The 21,792-nt window shown below is 45.4% G+C and overlaps 1 protein-coding gene across 2 annotated transcripts in view; it reads left to right on the forward strand.

The window, feature by feature from the left end:
• fgf14 (fibroblast growth factor 14) overlaps positions 1-21,792 on the forward strand; it is a 289,153-nt gene that overhangs the window by 213,673 nt on the left and 53,688 nt on the right. For both annotated transcript variants that reach the window (XM_046358954.1, XM_046358964.1), the window contains exons 2-3: positions 4,611-4,721; positions 16,096-16,199. In XM_046358954.1, coding sequence (XP_046214910.1) covers positions 4,611-4,721; positions 16,096-16,199 — 215 coding nt within the window. The remainder of the gene's footprint in view (positions 1-4,610; positions 4,722-16,095; positions 16,200-21,792) is intronic.

Consider the following 21,792-nt stretch of genomic DNA (forward strand, 5'->3'; position numbering starts at 1 on the left):
ACCAGGCTCTGAGGGGTGACCAGTCCTCTACTGGCTGTACTGGGTAGAGAGGAACCAGGCTCTGAGGGGTGACCAGTCCTCTACTTACTGTACTGGGTAGAGAGGAACCAGGCTCTGAGGGATGACCAGTCCTCTACTGGCTGTACTGGGTAGAGAGGAACCAGGCTCTGAGGGGTGTCCAGTCCTCTACTGGCTGTACTGGGTAGAGAGGAACCATGCTCTGAGGGGTGTCCAGTCCTCTACTGGCTGTACTGGGTAAACCAGAAGAACCAGGAGGAACAGTACAGTACTGACTGTACTGGGTAGAGAGGTTAAGAGAACACGGCCATTAAGGCCAGATTGTTTATCAAGATGTTCAAACGTTCATGGATTACATGATGTTTTTTCTTCAACTTTATTTAACCAGGTAGGCCAGTTAAGAAAAACTGACCTGGCCAAGATAAAGCAAAGCAGTGCGACAAAAACAACAACACAGAGTTACACATGGGATAAACAAACGTACAGTCAATAACACAATAGAAAAATCTATGTACAGTGTGTGCAGATGTTGTAAGGCTCGGGAGGTAAGGCAATAAATAGGCAATAGTGGTGAAATAATTACAATCTAGCATTAACACTGGAGTGATAGATATGCAGATGATGATGTGCAAGTCATGGGTTACTGGGGTGCAAAAGACCAAAAATAACAATATGCGGATGAGGTAGTTGGGGGGGCTATTTACAGATGGACTGTGTACAGGTACAGTGATCAGTAAGCTGCTCTGAATGCTGATGCTTAAAGTTAGTGAGGGAGATATGTCTCCAACTTCAGTGATTTTTGCAATTCGTTCCAGTCATTGGCAGCAAAGAACTGGAAGGAAAGGAGGCCAAAGGAGGTGTTGGCTTTGGGGATGACCAGTGAAATATACCTGCTGGAGCGCGTGCTGCATATATTGGTTCCTGACTTCCCTGAAAAGTTGCATATTGCGGGGGCTATTCAATGCTATAGAATGTTGTGTGATGGTCAAGGGAAATCAAGTCTGGATTGAACCAAGGGCTATATCTGTTCTTAGTTCCACATTTTTTGAATGGGACATGCTTATTGAAGATGGTGAGGAAGGCACTTTTAAAGAACAACCAGGCATCCTCTGCTGACAGGATGAGGTCAATATCCTTCCAGGAGACCCGGGCCAGGTCGATTAGAAAGGCCTGCTCGCTGAAGTGTTTTTGGGAGCGTTTGACAGTAATGAGGGGTGGTCGCATGACTGCGGTCCCATTACGGACACAGGCAATGTGGCAGTGATCGCTGAGATCCTGGTTGAAGACAGCAGAGGTATATTTAGAGGGCAAGTTGGTCAGGATGATATCTATGAGAGTGTCCATGGTTACGGATTTAGGGTTGTACCTGGTAGGTTCCTTGATCATTTGTGTGAGATTGAGGGCATCTAGCTTAGATTTTAGGACGGTCGTGGTGTTAAGTCTGTCCCAATTTAGGTCACCGAACAGTATGAACTCTGAATATGGATGGGGGGCAATCAATTCACATATGGTGTCCAGGGCACAGCTGGGGGCTGAGGGGGGTCTATAAAATGCGGCAACAATGGGAGACTTGTTTCTGGAAAGGTGGATTTTTAGAAGTTGAAGCTCGAACTGTTTGGGCACAGACCTGGATAGTATGACAGAACTCTGCAGGCTATCTCTGCAGTAGATTAAAACACGCCCCCTTTGGCAGTTCTATCTTGATGGAAAATATTGTAGTTGGGGATGGAAATGTCTTCATTTTTGGTGGCCTTCCTAAGCCAGGATTCAGACAAGAGGACGTAAAGGCTGGTGGAGTGTGCTAAAGCAGTGAATAAAACACATTTAGGGATGAGGCGTCTGATGTTAACATGGATGAAACCAAGGCTTTTACGGTTACAGAAGTCAACAAATGATAGTGCCTTGGGAATGGGTGTTGTACTGGGGGCTACATGGCCTGGGTTAACCTCTACATCACCAGAGGAACAGAGGAGGAGTAGGATAAAGGTACGGCTAAAGGCTAAAAGAACTGGTTGTGTAGTGTGTTGGGAACAGAAAATCAAACCATATCGGACGATTACGTCGGAAGACAAATCGTGATGGATCAGCTGGGGCTCCGTGTCGGCAATAAAGGGTCCAGGCCAATTGGCAAAAGAGATATTGTATTCCACGGATTAGTGGGTATACCTCTTCGGCTAGCCGGAAGATGGGCCTAGCTCGAGGATAGCTCAATGCTAACTGGTGCTTGCTTCGGGACAGAGGCAATTAGCCAGCGGTATCCACTCGGTTTCAGCTAGCCAGCTGAGATGATCCGGTGTAATGGCACAGAGTGGCAGGAATCCGGTGATGTGGTGGAGAAAAGCAGTCCGACATGCTCTGGGTTGATATCGCGCTGTGCAGACTGGCAGGTATTGACCGAGCTGAAGCCGGCTGATGTCCAAGCTAAAGGTGAAGACCGCTAGCCGTGGCTAGCCGTGGCTAACAGTGACTACTATCAAGTTAGCTGGTTAGCCTCTGATGGAGGTTCCTGTTATAATGTATAAAAATTGCAGATCCGTACCACATTGGGTGTGGTGGGTTGCACTAAAGTATATTTAGATCATAGGTGGAAAGTGAGATTAAAATATATATGAAAAAAACTGATGAAACCGACTATTTACATGGGACCAGACAAACACACGTTTAACTGCTACGCCATCCTGCAGGATGACCAGCAGGGTCAGATAATAATCACAGTGGTTGTAGAGGGTGCAACAGCTCAGCACCGAAGGAGTAAATGTCAGTTGGCTTTTCATTGCCGAGCATTCAGAGGTTGGGACAGCAGGTGCGGTAGAGAAAGAGAAAGAGAAAGAGAGCGAGAGAGAGAGAGTCAAAAACAGCAAAAAAGAAAAAGTATTTTTCAGATATAATTACAACATAGGTGAACTGTAATCAAATTAAACAAATGTTTAGTAGGCACTAGTTCGCATCAAGCATGTCTTGAGCATAGATTCTCATCGACCTTGCAGTAAATGTCCTCATTGTTCATGTACCTGGGGTAAAAAACTTTTGGCATGGAGAATCAAAGCCTGACATAGGTCTGAATTTATGTCATGGTACTCTCATTGGGATGGTAATCATACACCTTCCACCTGTATTGTAATCATGTATTGTAATTTACACTATTGTAGTGGTTGTGTGTGGCACTAGTGGCACTAGTTGTGGGTTCGATTCCCACTGGGGTCACATACAAAAATGTGTGGACTCGAAGTTGTCACTTTGGATAAAAGCACCTAATATGCATTGGCGATTCTACCTTTTTTACACACACACACACACACACACACACACACACACACACACACACACACACACACACACACACACACACACACACACACACACACACACACACACACACACACACACACACACACACACACACACACACACACACACACACACACACACACACACACACACACACACACACACACACACACACACACACACACACACACACACACAGGGCTCATGTGATTATTCATCTCCTCAGGGCTTAGTGAGAATCAAATCTGGCCTGATAGCTGTCTTTACAATAAGGCTAATGTGGAAGGCATTAGGCCCTTGGGTAGACCACACACACACACCCACACACACAGGAGGCACACATACAGGTGAAACACACATACAGGCAGCACACACACACATGCTAAGGTGTTGTACATAGATGAGTGCATTATGTTAATTTCTGTTGAAAATGTGCATGTATAAAGAGTTCACGGCAAGACCTCCCAATGTGGTGGGTGGAAGCAGCTCTTAAAAGCGTGCTACCTGTTCCAATACCAACATCTCACTCAAACATCCACGTTTAACTACAGGAGCTAAGACAATTGTTTCAGTTAAATTATTCTGATTTGAAAATGACTTGAACATCCGCTTGAACTCTTATCTATAATTATGAATGATAAAATAGACTTGAAACCAGAGTACTCCCCCTGCTCTATTAAGACAGTATAGGCCATATTATCCCCCAATTCACATGACAACCCTTTGAGGAATTTACAGTGCAACATGAGCCATGATTTCCCCTCACAGAGAAGATAACTGAAGAGGGTGCTGTTGAGTTTGCTATCATATTCATTTAATCACATTTGATTGGGCCGATTTCTGCGTAAGGCATGGCTTATATGCAGTACATTTTAGCTACATGATTTGCCTCTGAAAATTCACAATGGTCATTAAACGATCATAAAGAGTTAGGTACTTTGTTTTATGGAATGGTTTTCAAACCAGACACAAACAGTGGATTATGAAACAATATATTCAAACAATTTCCACATAAGAATGGTTTGGTTGCTCTTTACTCTGTGATCCTTTACCTCTCTTCTCTACATTTACATTATATGACAGTTCATATAGAGATTTGAATATTTGCTCTATGTCTATGTATATATGAAGTGTTTCTTTGGTGCAGCATTTGTGTGGTCGAGTCCTCTTCTCTCTCCTTCGGTTGAAAGTATAAATTATCTTGTGCTGGTCTAACTACTTGTATACTGTTGCTCTTGTATACTGTTGCTAACCTCTCTCTCTCTTTTTCTCCCTACTTCCCTCTCTCTCTCTCTGTGTTTCAGATCCCCAGCTCAAGGGTATAGTGACCAGGTTATATTGCAGGCAGGGATACTACTTGCAAATGAACCCAGATGGTTCTCTCGATGGGACCAAGGATGACAGCAGTAACTCCTGTGAGTATACAGTCTCTTTATCTATCCTGCTACAGCAGTGGATCCCAACCAGGGGTACTCCGGGCGGAGCAAAAATCAGTTGGTGGTACAGCAACCGAAAAAGGTTGGGAACCACTGCTACAGGGTCAACAAGTTGTCAAATTGCATACATTCGTGTGAAACTGTTTAGTATGCATGGCCAATACTCCATTCTAAGTTGTATGCAAGTCTAGATATTATGCAAGTCTAGATACCACAGCTACTGTGGTGTCTCATAATCAGCAAATGAAGATCTTCTTTTTTTTATATATGATGTATGATTTGAGATAAATAATGGTCAATTGTTTACACACGTGGTTGAGGTTGATAAATCTATAATTGTATCTGTCCATGATGACAATCTATAAAATCAAAATGCTGAGCTTGTCAACACATTGATTTAGTCTCCCAACCTCACCTGTATTAATATAGAAAGCAGATGGGTTCTTCTCTCTGAGATGGAAAGTGGTCCAAGAGACAGTGGGCTAGCTCGAGAGAAGAGAGTATTCTTAGCTCTTCGCTGGCACAGCTTCCTTAGTGCTCCAGGCTAGCTGGTTAATTTGATTTCAGTATGTGGCGCTAACGCTAGCTTGACACTGCTTTGTCTCTGTGTCTGTCACTAGGAGCAGAGATGACACGTGTCGCTTCCATAGACCTACAGAACCTTGCTTATGGATATACAAGGGGCACCTACACATACACACATGCACACATGATAGAGTTCATAAATAATATGGTATGAAATATAATTAAAAACGTGAATATGTTATGTTACTAAAGCAACGATTGGAAGATCAATAGTTAGTTGGACCAAATAATCCATCCATATTTTAAGTCATTAAATTAAGAAATGATATAAACTATTCATGGGTTTCACAGTCACGCCATTGCTATGAACATTCACTGAGGACTGAGGACCAACTTTTCTAAACAGGTGTTGATGACGATGTTGTCTAAATTACACTACATTGTCTTAGAAATACGATGACATTGCTAAAATAGGCAAATCATTTGTGGAGAAACGACTTTGTCATCATGAACATGTCATCGGATTTACTTTAGATAGATGGCAATGTTGTCATTGACTAGCAAAGTTAGTCAAAAATACCTAGCAATGCTAATGTCAGTTAGCTAAAACTCCATTGCTCTCCCTTCACAACGTAGCTAGCTACGTTACGACATCTAGTCAATATGATGACGTCACAGTGATGACAAAAGGTTTTCCTACTAAGTATTTGCCTCCTTTAGAAATGTCATTGATTTTCCAAGTCACCAAAATTCACTTTATCAGCACCAATTGATAATTCATTGAGTAGAACGTTCAGTTTGACCTCTTTCAACTTTCAGCAAATGTAGTGACATGTTGTTAACACAGTAACAACATTTGCACAACACAGTATCAGCCAAAATCCCTATTCCATATTTGCTCAATGCCTCTAAAAACCCAGTGTCCATACATACAGTGCCTTCGGAAAGTATTCAGACACCTTGACTTTTTTTACATTTTGTTACGTTACAGCTTTACTCTAAATAGATTATATATTTTTTTAAATCCTCAGCAATCTACACACAATACCCCATAATGACGAAGTGAAAACAGGTTTTTAGAAGTGTTTGCAAATGTATAAAAAACAACAGGAATACCTTACTTACTTAAGCATTCAGACCCTTTGCTATGAGACTCAAAATTGAGTTCAGGGGGACCCTATTTCCATTGATCATCCTTAAGATGTTTTAACAATTTTATTGGAGTCTACCTGTGGTAAATTCAATTGATTGGACATGATTTGGAAAGGCACACACCTGTCTATATAAGGTCCCACAGTGCATGTCAGAACAAAAACCAAACCATTAGGTCGAAGGAATAGTCATTAGAGCTCAGAGACAGGATTGTGTCGAGGCACAGATCTGAGGAAGGTTACCAAAACATTTCTGCAGCATTGAAGGTCCCCAAGAACACAGTGGCCTCCATCATTCTTAAATGGAAGAAGTTTGGAACCGCCAAGACTCTTCATAGTACTGAGTAAAGGGTCTGAATACTTATGTAAATGTGATATTTCAGTTTGTGTGTAGATTGATGAGGGGAATAAAACAATGGAACATTTTTCAGAATTAGCCTGTAACATAACAAAATGTGGAACAAGTCTAGGGGTCTGAATAATTTCAGAAGGCACTGTACGTCTCACATCCCTCACTCTGCTCTACCTACTGTACATCCACACCAATACCAATTACCTCAAATGGTCAGGAGAGCTTATTACTGTGCAACTAAATCAGCCATACACACGCTGTCTGTATCCCAAATGGCACCCTATTCCTTATACATTAGTACAACCTATAGGGCTCAAAACAAAACTAGTGTACTATGTTGGGAATAGGGTGCCATTTGGGATGTGACTGCTTAGTGTCGCCGCCAAGACTAGCTCTGTTATTTCTCAATCAGTACAAACAAAATGGCCATTACCTAACAAGGCCAAAGTGTGTTCTACGGCCAAAAAGGACCTATTAAATCAGCCATGCTCCTATGGTGGCTCCAGTTTTTCCAGTGCTACTTCCCAGGTTCATCAATGTTGCAAAATTATACTTTAGTTTCATTGTTTGCTAGCTGGTTAGCTAGCTCTTAGTGCTGAGCGATGAAGCAAAAAGTATTTATTTTTGGGGGGGTTCAGTTACTTGAATTCCATGTATTTATTTTTTTGTGAGCTCAATTACTTATTTTCTCTAGATAGAATTCATTGCGCCTGTTCATTCTGGCCATGGAGAGAGGCGGATACACACACAGACCATATGAGACCACATGAGACAACAACGTAAGGGAAAGAGACAGTGAGGTAGCTCTACCTGATTGATGGTTGAAGTAGTTGGTAATAAGCAGTCTACTTTGAAGAACTAGTAAAATGATTTTGGCAGCCAGCTAGCTACTACTAGCCTAGTTAATTAGGATGACTCATTCAATGGGGAGCACAGCGATAAAGTGAGATGGTTGTCTGGGTGGCTGGTTGCTACTACCTGAGCAGAGATGAGATGATGACTTAAGGAATGAAAATAATGAAGTCATAAAAAATATAAGTTATACACAGCTGAAATATATTATTAAAGTAAAGTAATTAATGTGCTTAAATGATGGTTAATACATGATAAGCAGTAATGGGAATTCACCACCATCATGGTGCTCTTGGGAATTGTTTTATTCTGTGTTGTTACAGCATTCAACCCACTGTCAGTGTCAGGAAAAAGGCAGGTGATGGCTGAGGAAAGTTATGTTAATTAGCTAAATGCGTTTTAATTAGCTAAGTTAGCTAAATTATGAATATAACGTTCATCTGCTGTCGACATCAGGATAGGATTTGAGACCACTAGTTAGCTCCAAAAGTAGTTAATAGCATTGACTGCATACTGACAGTGCATTCAGAGCCATCCAGTGGCTAGCCACACTACAAACTTAATTTTAACCAGGTTTCTGTAAAGCAATTGTAAAAAAAAAAAAAAAAACGTTTCCTGATCAGCAAGGGGTAGTCTGTGTGTAATTTAATTCTGTATTGAAAATACTATTTGAAATCATTGTTTATCTATTTTTAATTAAAAAATATATATATTTCACCTTTATTTAACCAGGTAGGCTAGTTGAGAACAAGTTTACAACTGCGACCTGGCCAAGATAAAGAAAAGTAGTGCGACACAAACAACAACACAGAGTTACACATGGGATAAACAAACATACAGTCAATAATACAATAGAAAATAGTGTGTGCAAATGAAATAAGATAAGGGAAGTAAGGCAATAAATAGGCCATGGTGGCGAAGTAATTACAATATACCAATTAGACACTGGAGTGATTGATGTGCAGAAGATGAATGTACAAGTAGAGATACTGGGGTGCAAAGGAGCAAGATAAATAAATAAATGCAGTATGGGGATGGGGTAGTTGGATGGGCTATTTGCAGATGGGCTATGTACAGGTGCAGTGATCTGTGAGCTGCTCTGACAGTTGGTGCTTAAAGCTAGTGAGGGAGATATGAGTCTCCAGCTTCAGTGATTCTTGCAGTCCGTTCCAGTCATTGGCAGCAGAGAACTGGAAGGAAAAGGCTGCCAAAGGAAGAATTGGCTTTGTGGGTGACTAGTGAGATATACCTGCTGGAGCACATCCTATGGGTTGGTGCTGCTATGGTGACCAGTGAGCTTAGATAAGGCGGGACTTTACTTAGCAGAGACTTGTAGATGACCTTGAGCCAGTGGGTTTGGCGACGAGTATGAAGCGAGGGCCAGCCAACGAGAGCTTACAGGTCGCAGTGGTGGATAGTATATGGGGCTATGGTGACAAAACGGATGCCACTGTGATAGACTGCATCCAATTAGTTGGATAGAGTGTTGGAGGCTATTTTTTTAATGTAAGTAAATGTAAGGGGTGCGTAACTGGTGGCAGGGAAGTCAGACGCAGGAGAGCCGAACTAGGTAATACCCGGAGCAGTTTAATTGCAAAAACAACGGCATCAAGTAAATATCAACATGGGTACAAAACCCGACGCGCACCAGTCAACATTTGCACAAGCACTTACAACAAACAATTCCACACAAAGACATGGGGGAACAGAGGGTTAAATACACAACAATTAATGAGGGAAATGAAAACCAGGTGTGTAGGAAAACAAGACAAAACAAATGGAAAATGAAAAGAGGAGGAACCTCCCGCACCACAGACTCCTGGAGTGGACCAGCCACCACCGGCCTGAGGAGAGACACATGGAACGAGGGGTTAATACGGTAATCGGGGGGAAGCTGTAACATGTAACTCACCTCGTTCAGTCTCCTCAGGACTTTAAATGGCCCCACAAACCGCGGACCCAGCTTCCAGGAAGGTCAGGCGGAGGGGCAGGTTTCAGGTCAAAAGCCAGACCCAGTCCCCCGGTGCAAACAGCGGGGCCTCACTGCGGTGACGGTCTGCACCTGCTTTCTGGCACAGCACGGTGTGCTGAAGGTGAACATGAGCGGCGCCCCATGTCTCATCCGCTCGCCGGAACCAGTCGTCCACCGCAGGAGCCTCGGTCTGACTCTGATGCTAAGGAGCCAGAACCGGCTGATACCCCAGTACGCACTGGAAGGGGGAGAGGTTAGTAGAGTAGTGGGGGAGCGAGTTCTGGGCCATCCCTGCCCAGGGCACGAATGCCGCCCACTCCCCTGGCCGGTCCTGGCGATGAGACCTCAGAAACCTACCCACATCCTGGTTAACTCTCTCCACCTGCCAATTACTCTCGGGGTGAAAACCTGAGGTATGGCAGATCGAGACCCCCAGACGTTCCATGAACGCCCTCCAGACCCTCGAAGTGAACTGGGGACCCCGATCAGACACTATGTCCTCAGGCACCCCATAGTAGAGGAAGACGTGTGTAAACTAGGCCTCCGTAGTCTGTAAGGCCGTAGGGAGACCGGGCAGAGGGAGGAGACGGCAGGACTTATAGAAATGGTCCACAACGACCAGGATCGTGGTGTTACTCTGTGAGGGAGGGAGATCAGTGAGGAAATCCACCGATAGGTGCGACTACGGCCGTTGTGGAACGGGTAAGGGGTGTATCTTACCTCTGGGCAGGTGCCAAGGAGCTTTACACTGGGCACACACCGAGCAGGACGAAACATAAACCCTCACGTCCATAGCCAAAGTGGGCCACCAGTGCTTCCCACTCAGACAGCGCACCTTCCGACCGATGCCTGAATGACCAGAGGAGGGTGATGTGTGGGCCCAATAGATCAGCCGGTCACGGACAGCAGACGGAACGTACAGACGCCCAGCGGGACACTGGAGGGGAGCGGGCTCTGCACATAGCGCCTGCTCAACGTCCACGTCCAGCTTCCACGCTACCTGTAGTATGGGGGTGGGATCCATAGGCCGCTCCTCTGTGTCATACAGCCGGGACAGTGCATCTGCCTTAGCGTTCTGAGAACCTAGTCTGTATGAAAGGGTGAAAACAAAACGTTTGAAAAACATGGCCCACCTTGCCTGGCGAGAGTTCAGTCTCCTCGCCGCCCGGATGTACTCCAGATTGTGGTGGTCAGTCCAGATGAGAAACGGGTGTTTAGCCCCCTCGATCCAATGTCTCCATGCCTTCAAAGCCTTGATGACCGCCAACAGCTCCCGGTCCCCCACCTCATAGTTTTGCTCCACCGGGCTGAGCTTCCGCGAGAAGAAGGCACAGGGGCGTAGCTTTGGTGGCGTACCTGAGCGCTGAGAGAGCACGACTCCTATCCCAGCCTCGAACACATCCACGTCCACTATGAACGCCAAAGAGGGATCCGGATGGGCCAGCACGGGAGCGAGGTAAACAGAGCCCTCAGGTGACCAAAAGCCCTGTCCACCTCAGCCGACCACTGCAAACGTACCGGTCCCCCCTTCAGCAGTGAGGTAATGGGAGCCGCTACCTGACCAAAACCCCGGATAAACCTCCGGTAGTAATTGGCAAACCCTAGAAACCGCTGCACCTCCTTTACCGTGGTGGGAGTCGGCCAATTACGCACGGCTGAAATGCGGTCACTCTCCATCTCCACCCCTGAGGTGGAAATGCGGTACCCTAGGAAGGAGATGGACTGTTGGAAGAATAGGCATTTCCCAGCCTTGACGTACAGGTTATGCTCCAACAGACGAGCAAACAACCTGCGCACCAGGGACACATGCTCAGCGCGTGTAGCGGAGTATATCAGAATGTCATTAATATACACCACTACAACCTGCCCGTGCAGGTCCCTGAAAATCTCATCTACAAAGGCTTGGAAGACTGATGGAGCATTCATCAACCCGTACGGCATGACGAGGTACTCATAATGCCCTGAGGTAGTACTAAAATCCGTCTTCCACTCGTCTCCCTCCCGGATACGCACCAGGATGTAAGCGCTCCTGAGATCTAGTTTGGTGAAGATGCGCTCCCCGTGCATTGTCTCAATCGCTGTGGCTATAAGTAGCAGGTAACTGTACCTCACAGTGATCTGGTTTAGACCTCGATAGTCAATACACGGGCGCAGACCTCCTTCCTTCTTCTTCACAAAAAAGAAACTTGAGGAGGCGGGTGAAGTGAAGGACCGAATATACCCCTGACGCAGGGATTTGGAGACGTATGTTTCCATAGCCGCCGTCTCCGCCTGTGACAGGGGATACATGTAACTGCTGGGAAGTGTGGCTGCTACCAGGAGATTTATCGCACAATCCCCCCGTCGATGGGGTGGTAATTGAGTCACCTTCTTTTTGGAGAAGGCGAAAAGCCACATCGGCATATTCAGGGGGATGAGCACGGTGGAAACCTGGTCTGGACTTTCCACCATAGTAGCACCAACGGAAACCCCTAAACACCTACTTGAGCACTCTCGCGACGACCCTGTGAGAGCCCTCTATTGCCACGAAACAGTGGGGTCATGACTGGCTAACCAGGTTAGGCCTAGCACCACGGGAAACAAAGGAGGATCAATAAGAAAGATACTGATTCTCTCCTTGTGATCCCCCTGCGTCACCATGCCCAGGGGAGCGGTGGCCTCCCTAATCAACCCTGACCCTAATGATCGGGAAGGGCACAGCCACGGGAACAATGGGGAACCCTAAACTATGGTCGAACGATCTGGCTATAAAATTCCCAGCCGCGCCTGAATCGACGAGCGCCTTATGCTGGGAATGCGGGCAAAATTCAGGAAAATTGACATACAAAAACATGTGTACAACAGAGGGCTCTGGGTGAGAGTGGTGCAGACTCACCTGGGGTGACACAGAGTGCCCTGCCTGCTGCCTCAATCCCCAGAGCAACCAACGAGGCACCGGCAGTGTGACCTCTGCGGCCACAGATGGTGCACGAGACGGAACCTCCTCCGGTCTCCCTCCACACAGCACCTCCCAGCTCCATGGGCATCGGAGCGGTGGTGCTGGGGCATGGAACTGACAGACCCCGCTCTGTAAAGGTGAGGGTGGTGTCCCTGCAGGCCAGCGATAGTGGTCTGCAGGCCACTATAGTGCAGCGATAGTGGTCGATCAGGGCCCTGTCGCTCCATCCCGCGCCAGCAGCCAGGGTTCGAAGGTCCATGGCGAACTCCTGGACGCTCCTCTTCCCCTGCCTCAGATGGTAGAGACGTTCACTGCCGGCTCTACCCTCGGACGGCGGGTGAAATCCTCGAAATGGTCCAGCATGGTCTCCTTCTCCCCACATGGCGTTGGTCCACTCCAGGGCTTTCCCTGAGAGGCACAAGACGAGGGTGGACATCCTCTCACGGCGCGAAGGAGCCGGGTGGACGGTTGCCAGGTAGAGATCTAGCTGCAATAGGAAACCCTGGCCGCGTGCAACCGTCCCGTCATACTCCCGGGGAAGGGCGAGACGAATCCCACTGGGACCGGGTGAATGGGAGGCGAGTAGTGGAGGCCCTGGTTGTGCTGGTGGAGGCGCTGGGGGAACTCCCTGTCTCTCCCACCCGCCCATGGCTTGGATGACGCGGTCCATGGCGCGGCGGAGATAGTGGATCATCGGCGCTTGCTCTTGGACACGCTCCTCGACCCCTATACCAGGGGCACCTGCTCCTGCTGACTCCAAATGGTGGTGTGGAATTCTGTAAGGGGTGCGTAACTGGTGGCAGGGAAGTCAGACGCAGGAGAGCAGAACTAGATAATATCCAGAGCAGTTTAATTGCAAAACCAACGGTATAAAGAAATAACCAACATGGGTACATACCCGATGCGCACCAGTAAACATATGCACAAGCACTTCCACAAACAATTCCACACAAAGACATGGGGGAACAGAGGGTTAAATACACAACAATTAATGAGGGAAATGAAAACCAGGTGTGTAGGAAAACAAGACAAAACAAATGGAATAGTGGATCGACTATGGCTAGAAGACCGGTGACGCCGACCGCCGAACGCCGCCCGAACAAGGAGAGGAACCGACTTCGGTGGAAGTCATGACAGTAAATTACATCGTCGAGGATCTGTTGGATAGTCAGTTTTACGAGGGTATGTTTGGCAGCATGAGTGAAGGATGCTTTGTTGCAAAATAGGAAGCCGATTCTTGATTTCATTTTGGATTGGAGATGCTTTATGTGAGTCTGGAAGGAGAGTTTACAGTCAAACCAGACACCTAGGTATTTGTAGTTGTCCACGTATTCTAAGTCAGAACCGTCCAGAGTAGTGATCCTGGACAGGGGGCAGGTGCGAACAGCGACCGGTTGAAGAGCATGCATTTAGTTTTACTTGCATTTAAGAGCAGTTGGAGGCCACGGAAGGAGAGTTGTAATGGCATTGAGCCTCGTCTGGAGGTTAGTTAACACAGTGTCCAAAGAAGGGCCAGAAGTATACAGAATGGTGTCTGTGTTGAGGTGGATCAGAGAATCACCAGCAGCAAGAGCGACATCATTGATGTATACAGAGAAGAGAGTTAGCCCGAGATTTGACCCCTGTGGCACCCCCATAGAGACTGCCAGAGGTCCGGACAACAGGCCCTCCGATTTGACACACTGAACTCTATCAGAGAAGTAGTTGGTGAACCAGGCGAGCAGTCATTTGAGAAACCAAGGCATTTGAGAATCCTGGCCTTGGCTAGGTCGATGAATACGGCTGAACAGTAATGTCTCTTAGAGATGGCAGCTATGATATCGTTTAGGACCTTGAGCGTGGCTGAGGTGCACACCTGACCAGCTCTGAAACCAGATTTTATAGCGGAGAAGGTACGGTGGGATTCCAAATGGTCGGTGATCTGTTTGTTAATTTGGCTTTCTAAGACCTTAGAAAGGCAGGGTAGGATTGATATAGGTCTGTAGCAATTTGGGTCTAGAGTGTCTCCCCTTGAAGAGGGGGATGATCGCGGCAGATTTCCAATCTTTGGGAATCTCAGACGGTACGAACGAGAGGATGATCAGGCTAGTAATAGTGGTTGCAACAATTTCTGCAGATAATTTTAGAAAGAGAGGGTCCAGATTGTCTCGCCCGGCTGATTTGTAGGGGTCAAGATTTTGCAGCTCTTTCAGAACATCAGCTATCTGGATTTGGGTGAAAGATAAATGGTGGAGGCTTGGGTGAGTTGCTGTGGGGGGTACCGGGCAGTTGACCGGGGCAGGGGTAGCCAGGTGGAAAGCATGGCAAGGCGTAGAGAAATGCTTTTCAAATGCTCAATTATAGTGGATTTATCGGTGGTGTCAGTGTTTCCAAGCCTCAGTGCAGTGGGCAGTTGGGAGGAGGTGCTTTTCTTCTCCGTGAACTTTACAGTGTCCCAGAACCTTTTTGAATTTGTGCTTCAGGATGCAAATTGTTGTTTGAAAAGCTAGCCTTAGCTTTCCTACCTGCCTGTGTATATTGGTTCCTAACTTCCCTGAAAAGTTGCATATCACAGGGGCTATTCAATGCTGATGCAGTACGCCACAGGATATTTTTGTGCTGGTCAAGGACAGTCAGGTCTGGAGTGAACCAAGGGCTATATCTGTGCCTGGTTCTATTTTTTTTTTTTGAATGGAGCATGCTTATTTAAGATAGTGAGGAAGGCACTTTTAAAGAATATCCAGGCATCCTCTGCTGACGGGATGAGGTCAATGTCATTCCAGGATACCCCGGCCAGGTTTATTAGAAAGGCCTGCTCGCTGAAGTATTTTAGGGAGCGTTTGACAGCGATGAGGGGTGGTCGTTTGACCGCAGACCCATTACAGATGTAGGCAATGAGGCAGTGATCGCTGAGATCTTGGTTGAACACAGCAGAGGTGTATTTGGAGGGCGAGTTGGTTAGGATGATATGTATGAGGTTGCCCTTGTTTACGGATTTGGGGTTGTACCTGGTAGGTTCGTTGATAATTTGTGTGAGATTGAGGGCATCAAGCTTAGATTGTAGGATGGCCGGGGTGTTAATCATGTCCCAGTTTAGGTCACCTAACAGCATGAGCTCTGACGATAGATGGGGGGCAATCAAGTCACATATGGTGTCCAGGGCGCAGCTGGAGACAGAGGGTGGTCTATAGCAAGCAGCAACGGTGAGAGACTTGTTTCTGGAAAGGTGGATTTTCTGTTTATTCTAAAGGGAAGATGTCGGCCACAGATCTGGATAGTATGACAGAATTCTGCAGGCTATCTCTGCAGTAGATTGCAACACCGCCCCCTTCGGCAGTTCTATCTTGTCCGAAAATGTTGTGAAGGGTTTTCTCTGTCTGTCTGTCTGTCTGTCTGTCTGTCTGTCTGTCTGTCTGTCTGTCTGTCTGTCTGTCTGTCTGTCTGTCTGTCTGTCTGTCTGTCTGTCTGTCTGTCTGTCTGTCTGTCTGTCTGTCTGTCTGTCTGTCTGTCTGTCTGTCTGTCTGTCTGTCTGTCTGACTCTGACTCTGACTTTGTCCCCCTCTGCCGCTCATTCTGTCTTCCAGCTTTGTTCAACTTGATTCCTGTGGGTCTCCGAGTTGTTGCGATTCAGTCTGTGAAGACAGGGTTATACATCTCCATGAACGGGGAGGGCCATCTGTACACATCAGTGAGTAACAGTCTATTCTATTCCATTTTATTCTGTTACATTCAACTGTATTTTCAGCTTCTGTAATATTTAAGGCATGAAGTAATGACACACACAGGTCATGCAAATAATAATTCAAGAAACAGTCAATATACATGACATTTAAGTGGGTATTGAGAGCATTCGGAATGTTTCCAGATCCCTTGACTTTTTCCACTTTTATGTTATGTTACAGCCTTATTCTAAAATGTATTAAATTGTTTTGTTTTTACCTTATCAATCTACTCACAATACCCTATAATGACAAAGCAAAAACTGATTTTTTTTCCGAATGTATAAAAAAAACCTAAACATCAGATTTACATAACTATTCACTTTGTTGAAGCAACTTTGGCAGCGATTACAGCCTTCAGTCTTCTTAGATATGACATGCCTGGCACCTGCATTTGGGGAGTTTCTTCCATTCTGCTCTACAAATCCTCTCAAGCTCTGTCAGGTTGGATAGGGAGCCTTGCAGCACAGCAATTTTCAGGTCTCTCCAGAGATGTTTGATCGGGTTCAAGTCCGGACTCTGCCAGTCAAGGACATTCTGAGACTTGTCCCAAAGCCATTCCTGAATTGTCTTGGTTGTGTGATTAGGGTCATTGTCCTGTTGGAAGGTGAACCGTCGTCCCAGTCTGAGGTCCTGAGCGATCTGGAGCAGATTTTCATCAAGGATCTTTCTGTACTTTGCTCGTTCATTTCCACAGCATGATACTGCCGCCACCATGCTTCTCTGTAGGGATGATGCCAGGTTTCCTCCAGACGTGATGCTTGGCATTCAGGCCAAATAGGTAAATCTTGGTTTCATCAGACCAGAGAATCTTGTTTCTCATGGTCTGAGAGTCTTACGGTGCCTTTTGGGAAACTACAAGCGGCCTGTCATGTTCCTTTTGCAGAGGAGTTTCTTCCGTTTGCCCACTCTACCATAAAGGCCTGATTGGTGGAGTACTGCCAAGATAGTTGTCCTTCTGGAAGGTTCTCCCATCTCCACAGAGGAACTCTAGAGCTCTTTTAGTTTGACCATCGGGTTCTTGGTCACCTCCCTGACCAAGGCCCTTCTCCCCCGATCTCTCAATTCCGCCGGGCGGCCAGCTCTCGGAAGTGTCTTGGTGGTTCCAAACTTCTTCCATTTAAGAATTTTTGGGGCCACTGTGTTCTTGGGGACATTCAATGTTGCAGAAATGTTTTGGTGCCCCTCCCCAGGTCTGTGCCTCGATACAATCCTGTCTTGGGTCTATGAACAGTTCCTTCGACCTAATGGCTTGGTGTTTGCTCTAACATGCACTGTCAACAGTGAGACCTTATAAAGACATGTGTGTGCCTTTCCAAATCATGTCCATTCAACTGAATTTAACACAGTTGGACTCTACAATCAAATTGTAGAAACATCTCAAGGATGATTAATGGAAATAGGATGCACCTGAGCTCAATTTTGAGTCTCATAGTAAAGGATCTGAATACTTATGTAAATAAGGTATTACTGTTTTTTATTTGGAATAAACTTGCAACAATTTTGAAAAACTTGCTGAGATTTGTTATTTTTTAAATCCATTTTAGAATATGCAACAAAATGTGGAAAAAGTCAAGGGGTCTGAATACTTTCCGAAGGCACTGTACGTCCAGCTCAGACACCTTTGTTATCATATCACATTGTTCATTTTAGAGACCCACACACACACACACACACACACACACACACACACACACACACACACACACACACACACACACACACACACACACACACACACACACACACACACACACACACACACACACACACACACACACACATAAAAACACATAAAAACACATAATTAAATCCCACTATTTATTCTAAAGGGAAGATGTCGACCTTCTCTTCGTTTCCGGCATCAGAGTTAAAACCTTTTGCAGCAGAGCAATGTTGGTGTTGAGAATATTTACTGCAGTATTTCAAGGCTAATTGCTCTGCAGAGAGGATGAGAAATCCCATTGCACACGGTTTCATGCATATAGATTTATATTAATCACATCAAGTACCTCTATAATCACATTAACTAGATATTTCCGGTCCATGCATCAAGAAAAACAACAAATGGTGCAAAATGGAAATGGAGAGACAGTTTGTCATGCTGTGTAGAATAACATATTTATGTTTTATTGTATATATTTATTTTAGATGCAAAATGTAAGCATGCTTTTTTTCTAAATTGGAATTAAGAATTGAAGACCGAACAAAATAAAGTAAAATAAAGGTTATGAGAAGGAATACAGTATGATGAGTCAATGAAGACTCATATTTTAACCTTTTACATCTGGTGCAAAGAGCCTAATGCTTTGGTGATTACTTGGGAAAAGGAAATTGATAGAAACACAATCGGGATTTATCTATATACAGCAAAACATTTGCATATCATGATATGGTAATGCTCCTGTGCAGTGATATGAATGTTTGAGAGCGTGCCTTATACACAAAGTGTACAAAGTCCTGATACTGAGTTGCATCCCTCACTTTTGCCCTCAGAACAGCCTCAATTCGTCGGGGCATGGGCTCTACAAGGTGTCGAAAGCGTTCCACAGGGATGTTGGCCCATGTTGACTCCAATGTTTCCTACAGTTGTGTCAAGTTGGCTGGATGTCCTTTGGGTGGTGGACCATTCTTGATACACACGGGAAACTGTTGAGCGTGAAAAACCCAGCAGAGTTGCAGTTCTTGACGCAAACCGGTGCCCCTGGCACCTACTACCATACCCTGTAACTCTTGCCCAGTCACCCTCTGAATGGCACACATACACCCTCTGAATGGCATCCACACACAATCCATGTCTCAATTGTCTCAATGCTTAAAAATCTTTCATTAACCTGTTTCCTCCCCTTCATCTACACTGATTGAAAGTGTATTTAACAAGTGACATCAATAAAAGATCGTAGCTTTCACCTGGATTCACCTGGTCAGTCTGTCATGGAAAGTGCATCTCAATGTTTTGTACACTCAATATCTACTTAGCGTAGTTGCTCTATAACCACAGGTCTCAAGGTAACTAGTTTGTGTAGTCATGAACTACTTTCTCTTACTCATGGCCAGTGGTAACAGACTGCAGTGTCAGTGGCCTGACTGCGGTATTGACTTTTCCTCTGTAAAATACACCATCCTCATGGCAGGCAGCCTTGAAGACGAGAAACCCCCACTCCAATCACCGCCCTCTTCTCTCTTGTGTGTGTCATGCTTTTATGTCCTAAATGCCACACAAGCAGAAAATACAGTTGTTCGACTAGAAATTATGAGAAACAATTATAATCAAATTGAATTAAGATGATAACACTCCACCATTCCACCCACAACCCTCTTTTCCTCTCTCATCTCCACATTTCTCTTCTCTTCCCTTCTCCATCTTCGACTACCTGTATTTCTCTCTCTTCTCCTCTCCTCTCAGTTCCCCCTTATCTCCTCTCTCTTTTCATTTCCTTTCATTTCCAATCCTAATTAGCTATATTAATCAGGATGAAGAACATCCTAACCTCGTCTCCCAGATAGGGAGATCCATCAGGATCAGTGCCCTAAAATCCCTCTCGCGTCTTCCCATCCCACATAGAGCATCAGGGACACTGAAATCTCATTCCCCTTGCTGTCCTCATTCATTAAGTGCAGAGGATAAGAGGCACGGTTTTCCAGCGACAGGCAGGCAGGTATTCCGATGGAATTCCGTGACTTTATTATCACTGCTTGGCTAAAGCCATGAAGGGAATTACAGTGGAGAGGATTCACCTGGAGTCTATGGATTGTGTTTAGGGAATTTACGGTAGGGATTGGTAATGAATCTACGTTATGGATGCTACACAACAAATTACATAACGTGTCTTAATAGGGCATTGGGCCACCACTAGTCTCACGTTGCCATACCTACAAAATCAAATTGTTGTCACGCAATGGAGGTAATTCTGTATTGCAATAACAGTTTATTGATCCGCTGGCTCCAAGCGGTAACGTTTTGATTGGGTGCTACATTTCAAGAACCCTCCCCAACATGCCCGTTGGTGCTATGTGTTTGTTCGTCACTGTTTTCAGACTGAGAAGGACACATTTTGCAGTTGTTTTGTATGCTAGTTTGCAACTTTGCAGAAAAAATGGAAGAGAACATGGAGGAAAAAAACGAATTCTGTTTTGCAGAAGTGTGCTCTGTACACAAAATTGACATAAATCAAGATATTTTGATGGGGTTTTAATGTGCGATTTCCCGGCCATTCTCACACACTTGCACCTACGACACAAATCTAGTGAGCACCATTGGAGCTACGCTCAAGCAAGGCATTTGATTGGTTTGATGTGTTGCAAGGAATCACAGATTTACACCTGGTTGCCACCCCTATATAGCTATTTTTTGCCATGAACTTCTCCAGGCTTCCTAGGCCACCAAGAGCCGCCAGAACAGCTTCAATGCGCCTTGGTATAGATTCTGCAAGTGTCTGGGACTCTGAAAGAGGGGTGCGCCACATAATTCTTCAACTAAATTCCATTTGGTGTTTTGTTGATGGTGGTGGAAAACACTGTCTCAGGCGCCACTCCAGAATCTCCCATAAGTGTTCAGTTAGGTTGAGATCTGGTAACTGACACACACAGACACACAGACACACACACCCTTTAAACCCTCTTTCAAAGTCACTGAGATCTCTTCTTCTTCTTCAGCCATGGTAGACAAAATAAGGACCCTAAGCATGCATCTGCTGTTTCCTTTATTTTGGCCTGTAAATATATAGAGGTTTATTTTTTCATTGGTTCATTTCATCTTGTAGGCTACACATTCACAGCTAAAAGTTGGATTGCAGTGGAGGCCTACACTCATGGTGGAGACTGGTGCTTCTGGCAACCCACTGGATGAATTGATGATGATTGATGTCAGATGATGGTGAGGCAGTGGGGTGGCTAGTATGTGGACTTGATCTCTGCTCCCTTCGTTTGCTTTCACTTGCTCTCTCTCTCTCCCACTCTGTCTTGCTCTCTCAATCCATCTTTCCTTATATCTGATTCTCCCACCGACCCTTTATCAACATATATATTTTTGATAATGCTTTAGTCTTAAAAAAGCAACACAGAATGTGATGTGAAATGCTTAAACACGTTGAGTGGGAATCTTCTTACGAGCTCCTTCGACAAAAACCTTCAATACCTACAAATACGTTAAACCTTGTACTCTGACTGTGCCAAACATTAGGAGCACCTTCCTAATATTCAGTTGCAGCCCTTTTTGCCCTCAGAACAGCCTCAATTCGTCGGGGCGTGGACTCTACAAGGTGTCAAAAGTGTTCCACAGAGACTCCCAAGTTGGCTGGATGTCCAGTGGGTGGTGGACCATTCTTGATACACACGGGAAACTGTTGAGTGTGAAAAACCCACCAACTTTGCAGTTCTTGACGAAAAACAGTGCACCTGGCACCTACTACCAAACCCTGTTCAAAGGAATTTAAATATTTTGTCTTGCCCATTCACCCTCTGAATGTCAAACATGTTTACCTGTCACCTCCCCTTCATCTAAACTGATTGAAGTGGATGTCACAAACAGAGCAGGTATTCTTAATATTTTGTGTACGCAGT

This window comes from Oncorhynchus gorbuscha, linkage group LG01, assembly GCF_021184085.1.
Source record: "Oncorhynchus gorbuscha isolate QuinsamMale2020 ecotype Even-year linkage group LG01, OgorEven_v1.0, whole genome shotgun sequence".
NCBI lineage: Eukaryota > Metazoa > Chordata > Actinopteri > Salmoniformes > Salmonidae > Oncorhynchus > Oncorhynchus gorbuscha.